The 21,043-nt window shown below is 43.8% G+C and overlaps 1 protein-coding gene across 1 annotated transcript in view; it reads left to right on the forward strand.

Moving 5' to 3' along the window:
- The window catches only part of DUSP10 (dual specificity phosphatase 10), a 96,498-nt gene that overhangs the window by 74,197 nt on the left and 1,258 nt on the right, over positions 1 to 21,043 (forward strand). Inside the window, exon 3 of the mRNA XM_082251363.1 lies at positions 18,391 to 18,759. Within this exon, the coding sequence (XP_082107489.1) occupies positions 18,391 to 18,759 (369 nt within the window). The remainder of the gene's footprint in view (positions 1 to 18,390; positions 18,760 to 21,043) is intronic.

The following is a 21,043-nucleotide window of genomic DNA, read 5'->3' on the forward strand; positions in this document are numbered from 1 at the left end:
ACAATGCGCAGCACGACTCGCACATGCGCAGTACGCACCCAGCTGTGAAGCCGCAAGCTGTCACAGCCGGATGCCCACACTAGAGATGCTGGCGCCGCCGAGAGGAGAGGGAGAGGATCGAGGCTTCGGGCGCATCGTTGGATCATGGGACAGGTGAGTGTTTATTAAAAGTCAGCAGATACACTTTTTGTAGCTGCTGACTTTTAATAAATACAAAAATGAGTGGAACTCCGCTTTACCATGCGGGTAATCACCCACTTGTTAATAGGATAAGGTGAGCAGCTCCCACCCTTCGTCTGTATCTGCAGCTCCTCCCGCCCCATGCCCTGCTGATAGGATGACATTGTCATTGTGGTGGGAGATTCTGGAGAGGACACAGGGAGCATAACTGCAAGGGGCACTGTGATGGGGAGGGGGAAGTCTATGATGTAAAGGGGCACTGTGATGGGGAGGGGGAAGTCTATGATGTAAAGGGGCACTGTGATATGAAGGAGACTGCACTGTAAAGGGGCACTATGATGGGGAGGGGGAAGTCTATGATGTAAAGGGGCACTGTGATATGAAGGAGACTGCACTGTAAAGGGCCACTATGATGGGGAGGGGGAAGTCTATGATGTAAAGGGGCACTGTGATATGAAGGAGACTGCACTGCAAGGGGCACTATGATGGGGAGGGGGAAGTCTATGATGTAAAGGGGCACTGTGATATGAAGGAGACTGCACTGTAAAGGGGCACTATGATGGGGAGGGGGATGTCTATGATGTAAAGGGGCACTGTGATATGAAGGAGACTGCACTGTAAAGGGGCACTATGATGGGGAGGGGGATGTCTATGATGTAAAGGGGCACTGTGATATGAAGGAGACTGCACTGTAAAGGGCCACTATGATGGGGAGGGGGAAGTCTATGATGTAAAGGGGCACTGTGATATGAAGGAGACTGCACTGTAAAGGGGCACTGTGATGGGGAGGGGGTCTATGATGTAAAGGGGCACTGTGATATGAAGGAGACTGCACTGTAAAGGGGCACTATGATGGGGAGGGGGGAAGTCTATGATGTAAAGGGGCACTGTGATATGAAGGAGACTGCACTGTAAAGGGGCACTATGATGGGGAGGGGGAAGTCTATGATGTAAAGGGGCACTGTGATATGAAGGAGACTGCACTGTAAAGGGGCACTATGATGGGGAGGGGGATGTCTATGATGTAAAGGGGCACTGTGATATGAAGGAGACTGCACTGTAAAGGGCCACTATGATGGGGAGGGGGAAGTCTATGATGTAAAGGGGCACTGTGATATGAAGGAGACTGCACTGTAAAGGGGCACTGTGATGGCGAGGGGGTCTATGATGTAAAGGGGCACTGTGATATGAAGGAGACTGCACTGTAAAGGGGCACTATGATGGGGAGGGGGGAAGTCTATGATGTAAAGGGGCACTGTGATATGAAGGAGACTGCACTGTAAAGGGGCACTATGATGGGGAGGGGGAAGTCTATGATGTAAAGGGGCACTGTGATATGAAGGAGACTGCACTGTAAAGGGGCACTATGATGGGGAGGGGGAAGTCTATGATGTAAAGGGGCACTGTGATATGAAGGAGACTGCACTGTAAAGGGGCACTGTGATGGGGAGGGGGAAGTCTATGATGTAAAGGGGCACTGTGATATGAAGGAGACTGCACTGTAAAGGGGCACTATGATGGGGAGGGGGAAGTCTATGATGTAAAGGGGCACTGTGATATGAAGGAGACTGCACTGTAAAGGGCCACTATGATGGGGAGGGGGAAGTCTATGATGTAAAGGGGCACTGTGATATGAAGGAGACTGCACTGCAAGGGGCACTATGATGGGGAGGGGGAAGTCTATGATGTAAAGGGGCACTGTGATATGAAGGAGACTGCACTGTAAAGGGGCACTATGATGGGGAGGGGGATGTCTATGATGTAAAGGGGCACTGTGATATGAAGGAGACTGCACTGTAAAGGGGCACTATGATGGGGAGGGGGATGTCTATGATGTAAAGGGGCACTGTGATATGAAGGAGACTGCACTGTAAAGGGCCACTATGATGGGGAGGGGGAAGTCTATGATGTAAAGGGGCACTGTGATATGAAGGAGACTGCACTGTAAAGGGGCACTGTGATGGGGAGGGGGTCTATGATGTAAAGGGGCACTGTGATATGAAGGAGACTGCACTGTAAAGGGGCACTATGATGGGGAGGGGGGAAGTCTATGATGTAAAGGGGCACTGTGATATGAAGGAGACTGCACTGTAAAGGGGCACTATGATGGGGAGGGGGAAGTCTATGATGTAAAGGGGCACTGTGATATGAAGGAGACTGCACTGTAAAGGGGCACTATGATGGGGAGGGGGATGTCTATGATGTAAAGGGGCACTGTGATATGAAGGAGACTGCACTGTAAAGGGCCACTATGATGGGGAGGGGGAAGTCTATGATGTAAAGGGGCACTGTGATATGAAGGAGACTGCACTGTAAAGGGGCACTGTGATGGCGAGGGGGTCTATGATGTAAAGGGGCACTGTGATATGAAGGAGACTGCACTGTAAAGGGGCACTATGATGGGGAGGGGGGAAGTCTATGATGTAAAGGGGCACTGTGATATGAAGGAGACTGCACTGTAAAGGGGCACTATGATGGGGAGGGGGAAGTCTATGATGTAAAGGGGCACTGTGATATGAAGGAGACTGCACTGTAAAGGGCCACTATGATGGGGAGGGGGAAGTCTATGATGTAAAGGGGCACTGTGATATGAAGGAGACTGCACTGCAAGGGGCACTATGATGGGGAGGGGGAAGTCTATGATGTAAAGGGGCACTGTGATATGAAGGAGACTGCACTGTAAAGGGGCACTATGATGGGGAGGGGGAAGTCTATGATGTAAAGGGGCACTGTGATATGAAGGAGACTGCACTGTAAAGGGGCACTGTGATGGGGAGGGGGTCTATGATGTAAAGGGGCACTGTGATATGAAGGAGACTGCACTGTAAAGGGGCACTATGATGGGGAGGGGGGAAGTCTATGATGTAAAGGGGCACTGTGATATGAAGGAGACTGAACTGTAAAGGGGCACTATGATGGGGAGGGGGAAGTCTATGATGTAAAGGGGCACTGTGATATGAAGGAGACTGCACTGTAAAGGGCCACTATGATGGGGAGGGGGAAGTCTATGATGTAAAGGGGCACTGTGATATGAAGGAGACTGCACTGTAAAGGGGCACTATGATGGGGAGGGGGAAGTCTATGATGTAAAGGGGCGCTGTGATATGAAGGAGACTGCACTGTAAAGGGGCACTGTAATCATTACAGTGCACCTTTACAGTGCAGTTCTCTTTTTTTCACAGTGCCCCTTTACATCAAAGACTCCCACCCCCATCACAGTCCACCTTTACAGTGCAGTCCCCTTAACATCACAGCCCCCCTTTTACATTACAGTGCAATCCCCTTTATTTCCCTGTGCCCTTTACATCACAGAATAGAACAGGAACATAGTGGAAATGTAAAGTTTCTCTGGTCCATGAAGAGTGCACAGATACAAGAAATGAAGTGGTTAACCAGGAAATATTGGTGTCAAATTCCTGGCTATGCAGCTTTGCAGGGCTGTGTAAATCACAGAACTGGCTGGACACAATTGCAGATCCTTTGACAGGTACGGTACATGACTCATGTATTTAGCTGTTTGGCTGGAGTTCTACTTTTACTTTCTCATACACCTGCCTTGCAGCTGGTTCTGGCAGCGGTCATAACATCATTGAAGCGTTGACTGGCTTGTTGTTCTGGGTTTGTGTATATATTAAATATTTGCTACAGGATCCAGGAACTGAGAAGTCACATGAGAGTATTAATCAAAGGACAACATAGATGTCTCCAGATAACTGAACCATCATTTTCCCTTAGCCAATAGGCTGGGAGTTTACTCCGTCCAATCAGCTTGCTGGAGTCAGGTGCTTATTTGTTCTACAAACACACCACATGGTCCAAAAATAACTTTAGTCGCATATACAGCGACACAATACAAAAGCCCCCCCCCCCCCCCCCCCGCACTCCATCCGTATAGTCAGGTCTCACATAATGACAGAATGTACATTGATGTCAAAAAGTCATCAGCTACAGTGGGGAAAATAATGATTTAATTCCCTGCAGATTTTGTAGGTTTGCCCACTTACAAAGATATGAAGGGTCTATCATTTTTATCATAGGTGCATTTTAACCACTTCTGGACCGGAAGAATTTGACCCCTTAATGACCAGGCCGTTTTTTACGATTCGGCACAACGTTACTTTAACGGACAATTGTGCAGTCGTGCAACGCTGTACCCAAATAAAATTAATGTCCTTTTTTCCCACAAATAGAGCTTTCCTTTGGTGGTTTTTGATCACCTGTGCAATTTTTTTATTTTTTGCACTATAAACAAAAAAAGAGCGACAATTCTGAAAAAAAAAAAAAAAAAAACAATATTTTTCACATTCTGCTATATAACATTCCCAAAAAAAATTAAAAATCAAAATGTTTTAACATTTTAGGCCAATTTTTTTGGTAAAAAAAAAATCGCAATAAGCGTATTTTGATTGGTTTGCGCAAAAGTTATCGCGTTTACTAACTACGGGAAAGATTTCTGTCATTTTTATTGTTATTTTTTTTTTACTAGTAATAGCGGCGATCTGCAATTTTTTGCGGGACTGCGACATTGCTGCGGACAGATTGGACCCCTAACTGACATTTTTGACACTTTTGGGGGGACCGGTGACATTACTACAGTAATCAGTGCTAAAAATATGCACTGTTACTGTAATAATGACACTGGCAGGGAAGGGGTTAACACTGTGGGTGATCAAGGGGTTGAATGTGACCCTAGGGGAGTGATTTTAACTGTATGGGGGAGGGACTTGTGAAATGATCATAGAGACATGTGTTCCTATATAGAAGGATCACAGGAGCTCTGTGATCATTTCAGAGAGAAGAACAGTAAACTGTGTTTACAACAGCCGACCGTTCTTCTCTCTCAGTGGGGAGCGATCGCGGGTGTCAGGCAGCAATCAGAGCCACCTGCCCTGTGCATCAGAGTCCCCGAAAGTCCCTGAATTTACTGTATACTTACCTAGGTGGATGCAGCATCTGTCCCACCGGCACCTCTACACTGAGAACCGAGCAATCAAACACCACTGATCGCTCGGTTCTGACAGCTCCCCAAGCAGAGAGCTGTTGACTGTCAGTCACCTATCTCTGCTCTGTTCCCTCCTCGCTCATTGGAGCGCTGGGCTGTGGAGGGGGTGGGAGCGGCCGGCTCAGGCTCTCAGCGGCTCGCTGAGAGGCTGAGCTGGGTGTCGGTCCAGGCACCTGGCAGATCCCGGCTCCATTGTCATGATGACGCGGTGCCTGGACCAACATCTGTGATGTCAGCAGAGAGCCTGACTTCAGACCTCTCTCTTCTGAAAACGGGTTACAGGAGTGCAGAACGAACTGCACTCCTGTGATCCAAAGGAGAAGTGCAGCAAACGAGCTTTGGCTGTACATCTCCTTTAACAATGAAAATAAAAGCAATGGCATAAGAAATAAACTGGTTGGGTTAGGTATCAATTTTCCATGAGGTACATACTGGATTGGCTGGGAGGTAAGGGTTGTAGAAAGGGTTGTAGTAAGTAGTAGGGTTATGATGTTGGATATACCACTAAAGAAGGAGCAGAACTGGAGAGACGAAGATTTTGGTGGGGAAGAAAGCTGACCATAGCCCACATCTTAGAGGGTTGAACTTCTATTCGGCGATCCATGACGAAGATTTTGGTGGGGAAGAAAGCTGACCATAGCCCACATCTTAGAGGGCTGAACTTTTGTTCGGTGATCCATGATGAAGATTTTTGTGGGAAAGAAAGCTGACCAAAGCCCACATCTTAGAGGGTTGAACTTCTATTCTGCGATCCATGACGAAGATTTTGGTGGGGAAGAAAGCTGACCATAGCCCACATTTTAGAGGGTTGAACTTCTGTTCAGCGATCCATGATGAAGATTTTGGTGGGGAAGAAAGCTGACCATAGCCCACATCTTAGAGGGCTGAACTTCTGTTCGGTGATCCATGATGAAGATTTTGGTGGGGAAGAAAGCTGACCATAGCCCACATCTTAGAGGGCTGAACTTCTGTTCGGTGATCCATGACGAAGATTTTGGTGGGAAGAAAGCTGACCATTGCCCACATCTTAGAGGGCTGAACTTCTGTTCGGTGATCCATGACGAAGATTTTGGTGGGAAGAAAGCTGACCATAGCCCACATCTTAGAGGGCTGAACTTTTGTTCGGCGATCCATGACGAAGATTTTGGTGGGGAAGAAAGCTGAGCATAGCCCACATCTTAGAGGGCTGAACTTTTGTTCGGTGATCCATGACGAAGATTTTGGTGGGGAAGAAAGCTGACCGTAGCCCACATCTTAGAGGGCTGAACTTTTGTTCGGTGATCCATAACGAAGATTTTGGTGGGGAAGAAAGCTGACCATAGCCCACATCTTAGAGGGCTGAACTTCTGTTCGGTGATCCATGACGAAGATTTTGGTGGGAAGAAAGCTGACCATTGCCCACATCTTAGAGGGCTGAACTTCTTTTCGGTGATCCATGACGAAGATTTTGGTGGGAAGAAAGCTGACCATAGCCCACATCTTAGAGGGCTGAACTTTTGTTCGGCGATCCATGACGAAGATTTTGGTGGGGAAGAAAGCTGACCATAGCCCACATCTTAGAGGGCTGAACTTTTGTTCGGTGATCCATGACGAAGATTTTGGTGGGGAAGAAAGCTGACCATAGCCCACATCTTAGAGGGCTGAACTTTTGTTCGGCGATCCATGCTACCAAGTTTTTGTAGGATGAAGTGGTCAGTTTGGCTTTGGCGAAAGAACTCCACTTGGAAGTGGTTGTTCAGCAGTCGAATGGTGTCCAAGATTGTAGGAGGGTGTGGTGACTTCCATTGTTTCACCAGGGCTAAGCTGTCGGCTATCAGTCTGTGAGTTGCCAAAACTTTGGAGTGTCCAGGCCAAGTAGGGATTGATAGTCCCAAAAAAAAAAATCCAGTGGGGGTTACAGGGAGGGAGATGTTGCATATGGTAGAGATGAGGGTAGATATTTCTTGCCTGTAGTTTTTGATGATAGGACAGTCCCACCAAATGTGGCGTAGGGTTCCCGTCTTGTTGCATCCTCTCCAACAGAGCGGTGATGTTGTGGGGTATATTGCAGTTATTGGGATTTTATTAAATCAAAAACATGTAGCAGAATGCAGCAGAATACATTTTGGCTGTTTTTCTTTTTTTATTGTATACTGTATGTTTTATAGCATAAAGTAAAAAAAAAAATTGTTCAAAAATGTTAGGGTCCTTTTACACGGTCGGTCAGCTGCGTTTTTTGTTCCGCTCAGTGACTTTTTTTTTTTAAACGGACACGGATGACACTTCAGTAGGGTCTGTTCTGTATGTCCGTTTTTCATCCATCCGATGAATAACGGACATAATGTATGTCTATGGGATTGCGGACGTTAGCGGATGACACCACTGAAATCCGTTTTTGCGTCTGTTCCGTTTTTTAAACGGAAGAAAAATTGGGTCCTCTTCCGTCTCCAAAAAATTGAACTGAACGGGATGGACACAAAACGGATGTCAGCAGATCGTCATCCGCTAACGTCCGCAATCCCATAGACATACATTTCCGTGTCCGTTTTTAATCCGCAAACGGATGGGAGGAAAAACGGGCATATGGACCGCCCGTGTGAAAGGACCCTTAGTCTTTTTTTATTTATAGTGCAAAAAAATTTAAAAAAACCCAGTGGCGATCAAATACCACCAAAATAAAGCTCTATTTGTGTTAAAAAAAAAAAAAAAAATTATACGTTTGTGTACATCATTGCATGACCGCGCAATCGCCAGTTAAAGTAGCGCAGTGCCGAATAGCAACTTATGGTCTGGTCATGAAGAGGGGTAAAATCTTCCGGAGCTGAAGTGGGTAAATAATTGATCCCTGCTCTCCTGTGTATACTAGAAGAGTATTGGGGGGGAATAGGTTGTCATCAGGGGTAATGGACTCGGATATTGTCATCATGTTGGTGTCTGTTGTAGAGCTTTCAACATTCCCATCGATAATCTGCCATCTGTCAAGTCTACAGTGTAATGTAATAGTGTTTCTACTTGCCAGGGTGTTGTGTTTCTATATAAATACATGATCTAACCCCATCAGAAGGAACTTGTTCTGTGTACACAAACCAACAGAGAAGCCTTGTCCTCCCTCCTGCGGCAGACAATAGACCGCTCCCTTATGGATTTAAAGGAGAGCCACAAAATTCAATTATTATATATAGAAATAACGCCTGTAAACCCTGAAGATCCCCCGGCCAGCAGGAAAAGTTAAGCTGCTGGTCAGCAATTGGTTAAAGCAGTATTAAATGCACTTATTTTATTGCAGCTTACCAGTTAGTTTTTTTCCTTTATTTTCACCGAGTGATCCTGCCATGAAGCTGTCCTGCGGATGTAGCAGAGACTGGGATGAGACAAACCATTTACCACTGACAGGAGGGGGGGCAGTATTTTTATTATGAAGTCAAGATCAAGATCTTGGGGACATGACCTCAAACTAGCAGGAGGAAAGTTCACAACGAATCTTAAGCTGGCCATAAACTAGCCGAAAGATCGTTCGAAAATTTGTCATTTTGTCCAATCGTTAGTTTTTCGTCCAGTTAAAGCGGTTGTATCCTCACTGAAAACAAAAAAAACCCCTGCAGGACAAAGGCATTATGAGCTAGTATGCATCACATACTAGCTCATTATGAAATACTTAGCTTAGAACGAAGCCCCAACACGGTCGCCCGGATACCGCTGAGGGAGCTGTCATGTTCCTTCGGCGTCTCTTCTGGGTTCGGTGGCTCCGGCGCTGTGAGTGGCCGGAGCCGCGATGACGTCACTTTCCGGCAAGGAGCTCTGAAGGTCCAGTGGACCTTCAGAGCGCATGCGCCGCTGCTTTCAGCGGCTGCATGCAGGGCGAATATCTCCTAAACCGTGCAGATTTAGGAGATATTAATTTTACCTACAGGTAAGTCTTATTTTAGGCTTACCTGTAGGTAAAAGGTAAATAAGCGACGATACTTCCACTTTAATGGGCACAAATAGAAAATTGTTTTTAACTTTTCAGAGCCGAAAAATCGAAGGAACAGTTTTGAAAATCCGCCGACCGCACGATAAATTGAAAGGTTAATGTGTTCTTGGCTGAACTGTTTGCACTCGGTATATGTGACAAACTGAATGAAAATCTGATTCATTTATGTCTATTGAACGATTTATTGTTCAAAATTCGGTCATTACATGATGGCACGATCATCTGCTCACGCGCCCAATTTTTCTTTTTCGAAAATGAGTTTGCCCGATTTTTTAGCTAGTGCATGGCCAGCTTTAAGTGGGGTACACACTATAATTAAATAGGGCGAACTATTGTCCGATTTCCCTCATTGTTTCACAGCATATCGGAAACCGATAAAAAAATTTTAGTGTGAAAATTTGGACGAGAATTCTCAGGCTGCATTCACACTTGAGCGTAGCATTTTCGTGCGGTTTTTACTGCGATTTTACCGCGATTTTCAGGCGTTTTTGGAGGCAGGCATTGACATCTATCAAAATCGCTGGTAATCAGCCCAAAAAGAAGCTTGTGTACTTTTTTCAGCTAAAGGCGTTTTGCTTCAGGCGTTCAGATGTGAACGGGGGCCATTTAAATTAATGGGGTTTTACTTGCTTGGCGTTTTGGAACTTTTTTTTTAGCATTTTTGGAGCTGAAAAACGCTCAAAAATGCCCAGGTGTGAATGGAGCCTCATACGACAAAGGCTTTTTTTTGTTGTTTATTGTTTCTAATCATGCGCAGTCTTTCTTTTCTGATTTTTCTTGTACACAAATCGTACAAAACGGTACACAAAATGGAAAATCGTTTGTTTTTTCCCGTATGAGCACGATTTTGGAGTTTGTCCCTTCCAGAATTTTTGTACGAACATTCTGAATCGTCTGTAGAAAATTTTGTACACACTATACAAAAATCGAAAAAACTTTGGAGGAAAATGTTTGCCGGATTTTCTTCTAGTGTGTACGAGCCTTTAGAAAGTCATATTCTACCGAAAGGTCAGTTGATGCTTGGAACAAACTTCCAGCAGAGGTAGTGAGTCAGTCAACAGTAAGTGAACATGCATGGGACAAACATAGATCTGTATACAAAAAAAGTAAAAAAAAATACAAAAACGTGTATAAATAAAAAAAATTAAAAAAATGTCTGACTCGATGGACCATGTGGTCTTTTTTCTGCTGTCACTTTTCTATGTTACAATGATCAGCTGTATCTATATAAAACCTTTATCCTAAAAGGAACAAAACTGTAGCTGTAACCGCCTATAAACTGTTAACTGAGGATTGGCTTCACTTTGTTAGTGTATCTAAATCTGCTAGTACATCTGACACTCCCCTCCCCCCAGACTGCCAGTGCTGCTGTCTGCTTTGCCCCCTGTGCTCCTTCATCCAGAGTGGGGCCACTCTAATACAGGAGGTGTGTTACTGCCAAGATCACCAGGTGAAAACAGAGGGGAAAAGCCTAAGCCCTTGTTCACATTGAAATTGTGCGGCTTCATCTGAAATCGCACAATTTCAAAGCCGCATGTCAGTACGACTTCGGGTGGGACTTGGAAGACATCTGTGTGGCTTCAAGCATCCATGTCTATGCAAGTTGCTCCCGAAATTGCCAAAAGTAGTGCAGGAACTACTTTTTTAAATGGATGCGGCACCTCAAATATAGCACCGCGATGATTTTAACAGTGCGATTTGGCGACAATAGGGTGTGGCTTGTCATGCGATTTGACCTGTCAATTCGCATGGCATGTCACTCCAGTGTGAACGAGGGCTAAGTCCAGGTTCACACAGGAATGGTGCGGGAAACTGCATGTGATGCGGACAGGAATCACACAGCATTCCTTTTAAAATCACATGCGACTCTTGATTGGAGCCATTCATTTTGTATGGCTCTAATCACACTGTACCCGCACGAAAAGTGAAGGCGTCTTTTTTTTTTGCATCGGAATTGAATCACATGGATGTTCACACCTATGTGATCTGATTCAGCCAATCGCACTGTGTCTTGCGAAATGCAGTGGTTAGCATAAAAGGAGTGCTGTTGCGATGCAGTGCATGAAACGCGCAGGAATCGCTGCGAATCGCACACTGCATCAGTGGGCTAAAAAAGAAAACAAAATGCAGCCACCGTCCACATCTAATGATTTGTAATTTGCAATATATTACATTTTTGATTTGGGGTTTAATACCACTTTAAGAAAATTGATTATGACATGAAATGTGTTTCTCCTCCTGAGTATAAGTCTGTGAACCCCGGACCTACCTGTACTCACAGATACACCTTATACCGCACAAACTGTCCCTCTTCACTTTTAAAACAACTGGTTAATGAATTCTGGAAGTCGGGCTCTCCCCCCTCCATGTGGCATCATAAAAGCGTTTTACGATGGGGAAGAAGCGCTATCATTGTTATTTCCTTCTCTTTTTTTTTTTTCAGATGGGTAAATAAAATCCCCGCCACCTGTTCACATTACATCATCCCTTCTCCAGAACTTCGCCTCCACCATAAGCACTGAACTGAGGAGATCTTTGTATTGTATGCGCTCCCAGCACTGATGTCATGCCAGATGATGTCACTCCCCTCTTGTATGGTTGCCATGGTGTCAGGGCAGGTGGGAATCCTGAAGATGATGTCATAGTAAAAAAAAAATAATAAATAAAAGTGAATACAATGTAGTTGTTCTTTGTGCAGCGATATTCTAGCAGCCTTCAGATGGGAGTAATATGACGCTAAACAAAATTCTCCTCCAGTATGTGTTCCAGGCAAAAAGACAACTCTGTCTTAAATTGGATGTATAAATATATACAGTGCTTTGCAAAAGTATTCGGCCCCCTTGAACTTTTCGACCTTTTGCCACATTTCAGGCTTCAAACATAAAGATATAAAACAAATTTTTTGTGAAGAATCAACAAGTGGGACACAATCATGAATTGGAACGAAATTTATTGGATATTTCAAACTTTTTTAACAAATAAAAAACTGAAAAATTGGGCGTGCAAAATTATTCAGCCCCCTTAAGTTAATACTTTGTAGCGCCACCTTTTGCTGCGATTACAGCTGTAAGTCGCTTGGGGTATGTCTCTATCAGTTTTGCACATCGGGAGACTGAAATTTTTGCCCATTCCTCCTTGCAAAACAGATCGAGCTCAGTGAGGTTGGTTGGAGAGCGTTTGTGAACAGCAGTTTTCAGTTCTTTCCACAGATTCTCGATTGGATTCAGGTCTGGACTTTGACTTGGCCATTCTAACACCTGGATATGTTTATTTGTGAACCATTCTATTGTAGATTTTGCTTTATGTTTTGGATCATTGTCTTGTTGGAAGACAAATCTCCGTCCCAGTCTCAGGTCTTTTGCAGACTCCATCAGGTTTTCTTCCAGAATGGTCCTGTATTTGGCTCCATCCATCTACCCCTCAATTTTAACCATCTTCCCTGTCCCTGCTGAAGAAAAGCAGGCCCAAACCATGATGCTGCCACCACCATGTTTGACAGTGGGGATGGTGTGTTCAGGGTGATGAGCTGTGTTGCTTTTACGCCAAACATAACGTTTTGCATTGTTGCCAAAAAGTTCGATTTTGGTTTCATCTGACCAGAGCACCTTCTTCCACATGTTTGGTGTCTCCCAGGTGGCTTGTGGCAAACTTTAAACGACACTTTTTATGGATATCTTTAAGAAATGGCTTTCTTCTTGCCACTCTTCCATAAAGGCCAGATTTGTTCAGTATACGACTGATTGTTTTCCTATGGACAGAGTCTCCCACCTCAGCTGTAAATCTCTGCAGTTCATCCAGAGTGATCATGGGCCTCTTGGCTGCATCTCTGATCAGTCTTCACCTTGTATGAGCTGAAAGTTTAGAGGGACGGCCAGGTCTTCGTAGATTTGCAGTGGTCTGATACTCCTTCCATTTCAATATTATCGCTTGCACAGTGCTCCTTGGGATGTTTAAAGCTTGGGAAATCTTTTTGTATCCAAATCCGGCTTTACAACAGTATCTCGGACCTGCCTGGTGTGTTTCTTGTTCTTCATGATGCTCTCTGCGCTTTAAACGGACCTCTGAGACTATCACAGTTAGGCCCCTTTCACACAGGCGGACAGTTCAGATCCGCCTGTCCGTTTTTTTGGCGGATCTGACCGGTCCCCCCATGCATTCCTATGGGGCATCGGATGTCAGCGGAGACATGTCCGCTGACATCCGACCCGATCCGTCAAATCTGGACGGATGGAAACCCTATCGGCGGCTCGATCCCCCGCTGAGAAAAACGGACTCCGTCCAACGGACAGAGTGTGTGAAAGGAGCCTTAAGGTGCATTTATACGGAGACTTGATTACACACAGGTGGATTCTATTTATCATCATTAGTCATTTAGGTCAACATTGGATCATTCAGAGATCCTCACTGAACTTCTGGAGAGAGTTTGCTGCACTGAAAGTAAAGGGGCTGAATAATTTTGCACGCCCAATTTTTCAGTTTTTTATTTGTTAACAAAGTTTGAAAAAGCCAATAAATTGTGTTCCACTTCATGATTGTGTCCCACTTGTTTTGATTCTTCACAAAAAATTACAGTTTTATATCTTTATGTTTGAAGCCTGAAATGTGGCAAAAGGTCGAAAAGTTCAAGGGGGCCGAATACTTTCGCAAGGCACTGTGTGTGTGTGTGTGTATATATATATATATATATATATATATATATATATATATATATATATATATATATATATATATATATATATATATATATATATATATATATATATAGTACCTTTTCTGCTCTTTTTCTTCTGGACTTCCATCCTATGTCGTACGTCATTTCCACGATTGCATCGTGTGCTCCTCCTTCACGCCACTGCCTTCTGGGACCTGTGTTCAGAAAGTGACTCATGCATGCGCAGTAGGAAATGCATTCCACCAGTGGCGGCTGGTGCGTTGGGGGCGGCTATCAATGCGTCCGGCCCTCTAATCTACATGCAGGGCGCCGGACGCATGGAGTTCAATGTTTTTTTTTTTTTTCTGAAGCACGTGATTAGAGCCAGAGGCTCTAATAGGCTCCCTGCTGAGCAGGCGGATGACTGCTCCATCTCCGCTTATTTTGCAGAGACGGAGCTGTCAGATCCCCGCTCTCTTCTATGGGAGATCGGATGAAAATGGACCGCCTGTCCGTTTTTTCATCCGATCCTATCCAATCCGATCCTCCAGACGGATGGGAAATAGGGTTTCCATCCGTCTGGATTTCACGGACAGGATCGGATTGGATAGCAGCGGGTGTCAGCGGAGATGTCTCCACTGACATCTGCTGCTCCATAGAGGTACATGGAGCATTCGATCAGATCCGCCTAATATATCCCACCAATTTTCAGATGCCATTGTAAGGAGATATTCCTTTTACCTGTCAGTGGTCATAATGTTATGGCTGATTGGTGTACTAGGCAAATTGTGCCGATTATTTGTGACGGCTTTGAGAATGTTTGAGACAGTAACACAGCAATTTTTTTTATAAAGAGATCCCTAAGTCATTCTTAGATTTGTTCCTTTTCAATTTTTATTGAACTTTTTTTTTTGCTTTCTTTACATGAAAATTTTTTCTCCCGGTTCAGAAAATGGTACGGGGCACAAAATCATTGTAACTGTTTCCGCTGTCCTTATTTTATACAGTGCGCACAGATCGCTCGGGGTCTCCACGCTTGGCAAAATTCCCAAATGTTTGTCATATCTTTTATTATTGTTCAGGTTGCTGGTGATTCACTTATATTGTTCTCTTAGCAACGTGCTGTCATTATTACTGTTGACCTGTGTGTGCCGCCGTTCATATGTCAGTCTCTCAGCTTTAAAACCACAGCACACAAATCAATGACTAGTCCATGGAGACGAGCCCAACAGCAAACTCTAACAAACCACCATTGCTACATCTCTGATTTCACCTATCGGATGGGTGCCCGGTGCCCCCTAATGATCAAAAAGAATGGCTGCTCTTCTTTTCTCCTATACCCGGGTGCAGCATTATATTATATTCACATACTCATTGGCCAAAATGTTTCTTTTACTTTTGGATGGCGTGAGTAATGGTTAGAAGCATTTTTAGTCCTCATACACACAAGCCTCTGAACACCAGAATTGGTTCAAATCTGTTCAAAAAACACACCTAAAGTCATGTACTGCACATGCATTTAGGCGCAGCAAGTGTTTGAGCGTTAATGGATTCCAATATGAATCTGTTCTGCCCATTGAAATGCATTAACACGTCTAAGCACACCCTCGGCCAGCTTACTGTCAGCATGGACGCTGAACAGTGTGACTCTCTCCCTACAATGATATTAATATTTTCTCTTTATTGGACATCTAGCTTTGAACCATAAATGCTATTTGGTAGCCATATGTTTTTTTGAACCCTGTGGTTTTTGCACATATGGTTGGATTGTTTGGGGGCCTGTGAGTTCCTTCCTCCTGTGTATATGCTCCGCATACTTTTGAGTTCACCTTTTATAGGTTCTGGCCGATGAATTTTAGCCTAATATCTTTATTGAGGGTATATATATATATATATATATATATATACTTTTTGAGAAAACTTGCTATACATCTGGATCCTGAAGAAGCCCTAAGCATGGGTGAAACGCGTCGATCCATTGCATTGTATGATGTGCTCTAATACACCTTCTACATATTGTATTTTCTTATGCTGTTTTTATTATCTTATCTTTAATAAAATTTATACCCTTTTTTAAAATTCATATTTTCTTTAACTGCTAGCCTTTGGGCACACTAAAATCCCTATTCTCCTCGTCTACAGGGCTTTACCTGTGAGACTTGGTTTACTTTTGGCATTTTATTTATAGGGGATTGTGCCGGTACTTTTTTTGGATAGATAATTACATTCCACCCAATCTCCATGTCTAAGCACACCTAGGGTTTAGGTGCATTTACACACATTTAGGTACGCCAACCGTTTTTCTGCGTTTTTCAGCCTGTAAACGCTTCTCTTCGAATATGCCGTTAAACGCCTGTGTTTACATAGACACATAGGCTATCATAGAGGTGCTTTTACAGGCTGGAAAAAAAAGACAAATGGCTGTAAAAGCGGCATTTTTTTTAAGCCCCTATTGAGCGCCGGTTCACACATATGCGATGACAGACATTGCATGTGATACGGAGTGCACAGATTGTATGGCTGAATTTGCATCACATTCGGACACAACTCGCACAGGACCCTTTTTTGGGTCCGCACCAGAATCAGGTCGCATTGTTCACACCTATGCGATCCGATTCGTGTCCGAATTGACACTTCACACTGCGATATGTGAACTGATCTGGGGGTGTCGTTAACTCTGTTTTGACACCTCCAGCGATTTGCATATGGCAGTCTGAACTGCCTGCGAGTTGAATGCGATGCGGGAACCCGCAGTGGATTAGCAGGGTTCCCGCATTGCATATGTGTGAATCCGGACTTAGTCCTAATCCGGAACTAAACACTCACAATCAACACTAAAGCGATATTTAGGCTCCGTTCACATATTGGCATCTCAGATCGCGGACAGAATCGTCACAATTCTGCCCGCGATCCCGAATCATTGCAACTCACAGGACTCCCATGTGATTCCTGTGTCTTGCAATGGCGCCCCAAATGCGGCGTAATTTTGCCGCGGTTGTCACTCGACAAATCGCGGTAAAATCGCGCAAACAGAATTGCAGGACGCCTGTCACCCAAATAACTTCTTTTGGGCCCGCTCACCTCTATGGGAGATCAAATGAAAACGGACCACCTCTCCGTTTTCATCAGATCTTTTTGAGTCTGATCCTCTAGACGGATGGAAAATAGGGTTTCCATCCGTCTGGATTTCACGGACAGGATCGGATCAGAGAGCAGCGGATGTCAGTGGAGATGTCTCCGCTGACATCCGCTGCTCCATAGGGGAGCATGGAGCGTCCGATCAGGTCCGCCTAAAAAACTGAGAGGCGGACCGTATCTGAAAGCCCGTGTGAAAGGGGCTTTATCTTTTTTCAATTAAGCTTTGACAACCTGGAAGCTGATTGGTTTCTAAGCACAGCTGCACCAGATTTTGCACTCCCCAGTTTGAGTAAATCCCCCTTAGCCGATTTCAAACCCACATTTCATTGTGAGTTCGGGCCTGATTTGAATGAAATCTGTGCTGGTTCATACACAGTTGACTATTGAAATCCCCCCTCGAAGTCGCCAAAAGTAGTGCAGAAACTACTTTTGTAAATTGGTGCGGCGCCGCAAAGTCAGCGTTGCACCGATTGGGATAGTACTGTTGCCCGCATCAGGTTTCGATTTGGCATGCGATTTGACATGTCAAATTGGGCCAATGTGAACAGGGGCTTACAGTTTATTTCCGTTTTTTAAGGGTAAAGTCCAGGCAAATCCTAACTAACACTAAACCTGCTCTGTGCCGCATTCTAAACCTAATCTATCTAACCCTTTACAGCAAAAATCACTGTACTTGCCTATTGTGCACCCGATCTGGTCCGGTCTCCAGCGATGGAAGCTGTGTGCACGAGAGGACTGACAAAGGCTATGAAATAAGTGGGAAGTGACATCACCCATAGACTTACTATGGGGCTTCCGTTGTCGGATGCCTCTCCTGCACCCGCATCCACGCTGAAGGCGCCGCTGACAGCTCAGTGTGGGACTGGACGGTATTGGGAGCAGAATAGGTAAGTAAATGTTTTTGTAATTTTTCCTTTAGGGATTCTTTGCAATCTGGTGTTCACACCTAGGGGGTGTTTTTTTAATATATAAAATAATATGTGATTGTGGTCCCTGTGACCAACCATAATGTGTCCAACTATTTTAAATTCCCTTAATAATATCTACTTAATTTTTTACTTATATATAGGATTACTCTATATTGTTGAATATAAGGTTTTTATGAATTTCATTTAGGATCTGTTTTTAATTGGTTTTATGGTTTAGGGTAGTGTTTTGCTGCAGAGATGTCCTCAACCAGGATTTTTTTTTATAATTTGTGCATTGTTTAATTGAATTGTTGGCTGTTAAACAAATATTTTCATATTTTTCTTTATGGTGCAGTTTCTGTGCTTTGTAGAGAGAATAAGATATCATAATTTATAGTTGTCCTTTAAAAACTTGCATGCACTGGTGGCTCAGCTCCAGTATTATTGTAGCAATTCTAACTATTCATTAACAAAAATCTTGGATATCATTTTGTATTTATTTATTTAGATGTCCAAACCACCAGAAGCTGAGCTACATTTTCTTTTTTTTGTATTTCAGGTGGGCTCAGCAGTTTTAAACAGAACCACGAAAACTTGTGTGATAATTCCCTCCAACTCCAAGATTGCCCAGATGGGGGCGGGGCCTCAGCGGTGACCATCACACTACCTCAGTCCGTCCCTAGCACTCCAGATATAGAGAACGCAGAACTGACCCCCATCCTCCCTTTTCTCTTCTTGGGCAATGAGCACGATGCCCAGGACTTGGAGAAGATGCAGAGAATGAACATAGGGTATATCGTCAACGTAACCACTCACCTTCCTCTTTACCACTATGAAAAGGGGATCTTTAACTACAAGCGTCTCCCAGCAACAGACAGCAACAAGCAGAATCTCAGGCAGTACTTCGAAGAGGCGTTTGAGTTCATAGGTAAGCCTCTTGCCTTTTTTTAAACCTAACTTCAGTTAAATCAGTTTTAAAGAAATTAGATTTTTTTCCAAAATGAACACTTTGAAAAATGGGCAAACTCTTTTGGACATCGGATCACCACATCTGTATGAGCTGCAACCCTCCCACTCCTTGTGGCCAAAACAGCCTCCGCTTTTCTGATAAGGCTCTTCACAAGAATCTGGAATGTGGCTATGGAAATTTGTACCCATTCAGCAAACAATGGATAAGTGAACTCAGGTACTGATATTGAGAAGACCTGGCTCACAATTCCAATCCATCTCTAAGGTATTTAGTAGGGTTGAGGTCAGAACTTTGTGAAGGACACTCAAGTTACTCCACTTCAAACTTACTCAACCATGTCTTTGTGGGGCTGGCTTTGTGCACAGGAGCACAGTCATGATAGAATAGAAAAGGGTCTTCTCCAAACTAGTAAAAAAAAAAAAAAAAAAAGCATGTCTAAAATGTCTTTGTATGCTGTAGAGTTACCAGTACCCATCACTGGAAACATCTGACCTCAATTATCTTCAGGGGTGTGCACATACTTTTGGCCATTTAGTGTATTGACTAACTAAATATTTTCATGGCATGATTCATTTTATTTGTTTCTATTTTTTGCAATTTATTTATTATTTATTCAGTAGACTTAGTGCCGGTTCACATTTGTGCGGCTTGCGAGATCGCATGTAATTCGGAGCGCACTGCTCCTTCATTACATGCGATCTCCTGTGCGGATGCAAATTCAGCCATACACTTTGTATGGCTGAATTCGCACTGTATCCGCACCAAACGCGCACAGGACCCTTTTTTTCAGCCGCATCAGGATTGGATCGCACAGTGGTTCACACTTGTGCGATCCGATCCTGTGCAAACTGTCAGATCGCACTGCGATATGCGATCAAACTGGGAGTGTCGTTAACATTTAATTGACACCCCCTGCGTATCGCATATGGCAGTGTGAACTGCCAGATGTGTGGATGCGATGCGGGAACACGCTGCATATTCGCAGCGTTCCCGCATCGCACAAGTGTGAACCGGCACTTAGTCCCGGTTCACACTACCGTGACTTGTCAGGCGACTGGTCAGCCTGACAAGTCGCGGTTCATTCTGTGCTACGGGAACCGTTCTAATAGGAGCGACTCAAGTCGCTCCGACTTAGAAAATAGTTCCTGTACTACTTCGGGGCGACATCGGAGCGACTTGCATTGACTTCAATTATGTGAAGTCCGTGCAAGTCGCGCCGAAGTCGCGGTGCACGCGACTTCACAGGTCGCCCCCGAAGTCGGATCGCCATAGTGTGAACCGACACTTAAGTGATTGAAGTTGAATAGTCACATGGTTATTTAGGGTGAAAAAAGATGTTAAATGAATAACAAAAGACGTGCAGCACAAATCAATATAAATATCCACCGTACAATAAAAACTGTGCTCTGGAAAGCAATATATGACAATTCATACAGTATATATCACTACAGCTTATCTATATTAGTTAACAACCTCATAATACATTTAGCTAGTACAACAAATACTTAAATATATATCAACCCAAAATGATAAAAAATATTTAATAAGTCCAATCAATGAATAATAGAGCCACCACTGTGGCTGTATTAATCATGTTTTAAATATTTTTAATCTTTCTAAATGTATTATGAGGTTGTTAACTAATATTGATAAGCTGTAGCGATATATTGTCGTATATTGCTTTCTAGAGCACGGTTTTTTTTTTATAGTGGATAATGATTTGTTAAGTTGTGCAGCATGTATTTTGTTATTCATTTTATACTATTGAGTGATGTGATTTCACTTATTTGCTGTTAGCTGGCAACTTTATTTTGATCGCTGAGCACACACGATTTCACTTATACTTATTTTTTGGTTGCGCTGATTGATTTGCTCTTTTTCGCATTGAGTTAAGGAAACACAGTCTCCAGCATTTAACACTGGACATGCACACGGCATTCAAAACCAACAAATTGTATCATGAGTGAAAGGGACTTTCCTGTCACCAAATATAATTCAAAAACAAAAAAATATATAAAAACAATGCATTGCATCTTTATTACACTGTAGGCTTAGGGAACAAAACACCATATATACTCCCATAGGTTTAGGTGTAGCAGTCTTGATGCAGAAGTTGCTCCAAGTATCACTCTTCATCAGGGACATAAATACACCTGGAAACTCGTAGAGAGTTTAGCAGATGCAAGCCTACAGAAAAAAAAGTTAAAAATCAATAAGCCTGGTATTGTGGAGATGTGATCCC

Source organism: Pelophylax lessonae (genome assembly GCF_965119305.1).
Source record: "Pelophylax lessonae genome assembly, chromosome: 3".
Taxonomy (NCBI): Eukaryota; Metazoa; Chordata; class Amphibia; order Anura; family Ranidae; genus Pelophylax; species Pelophylax lessonae.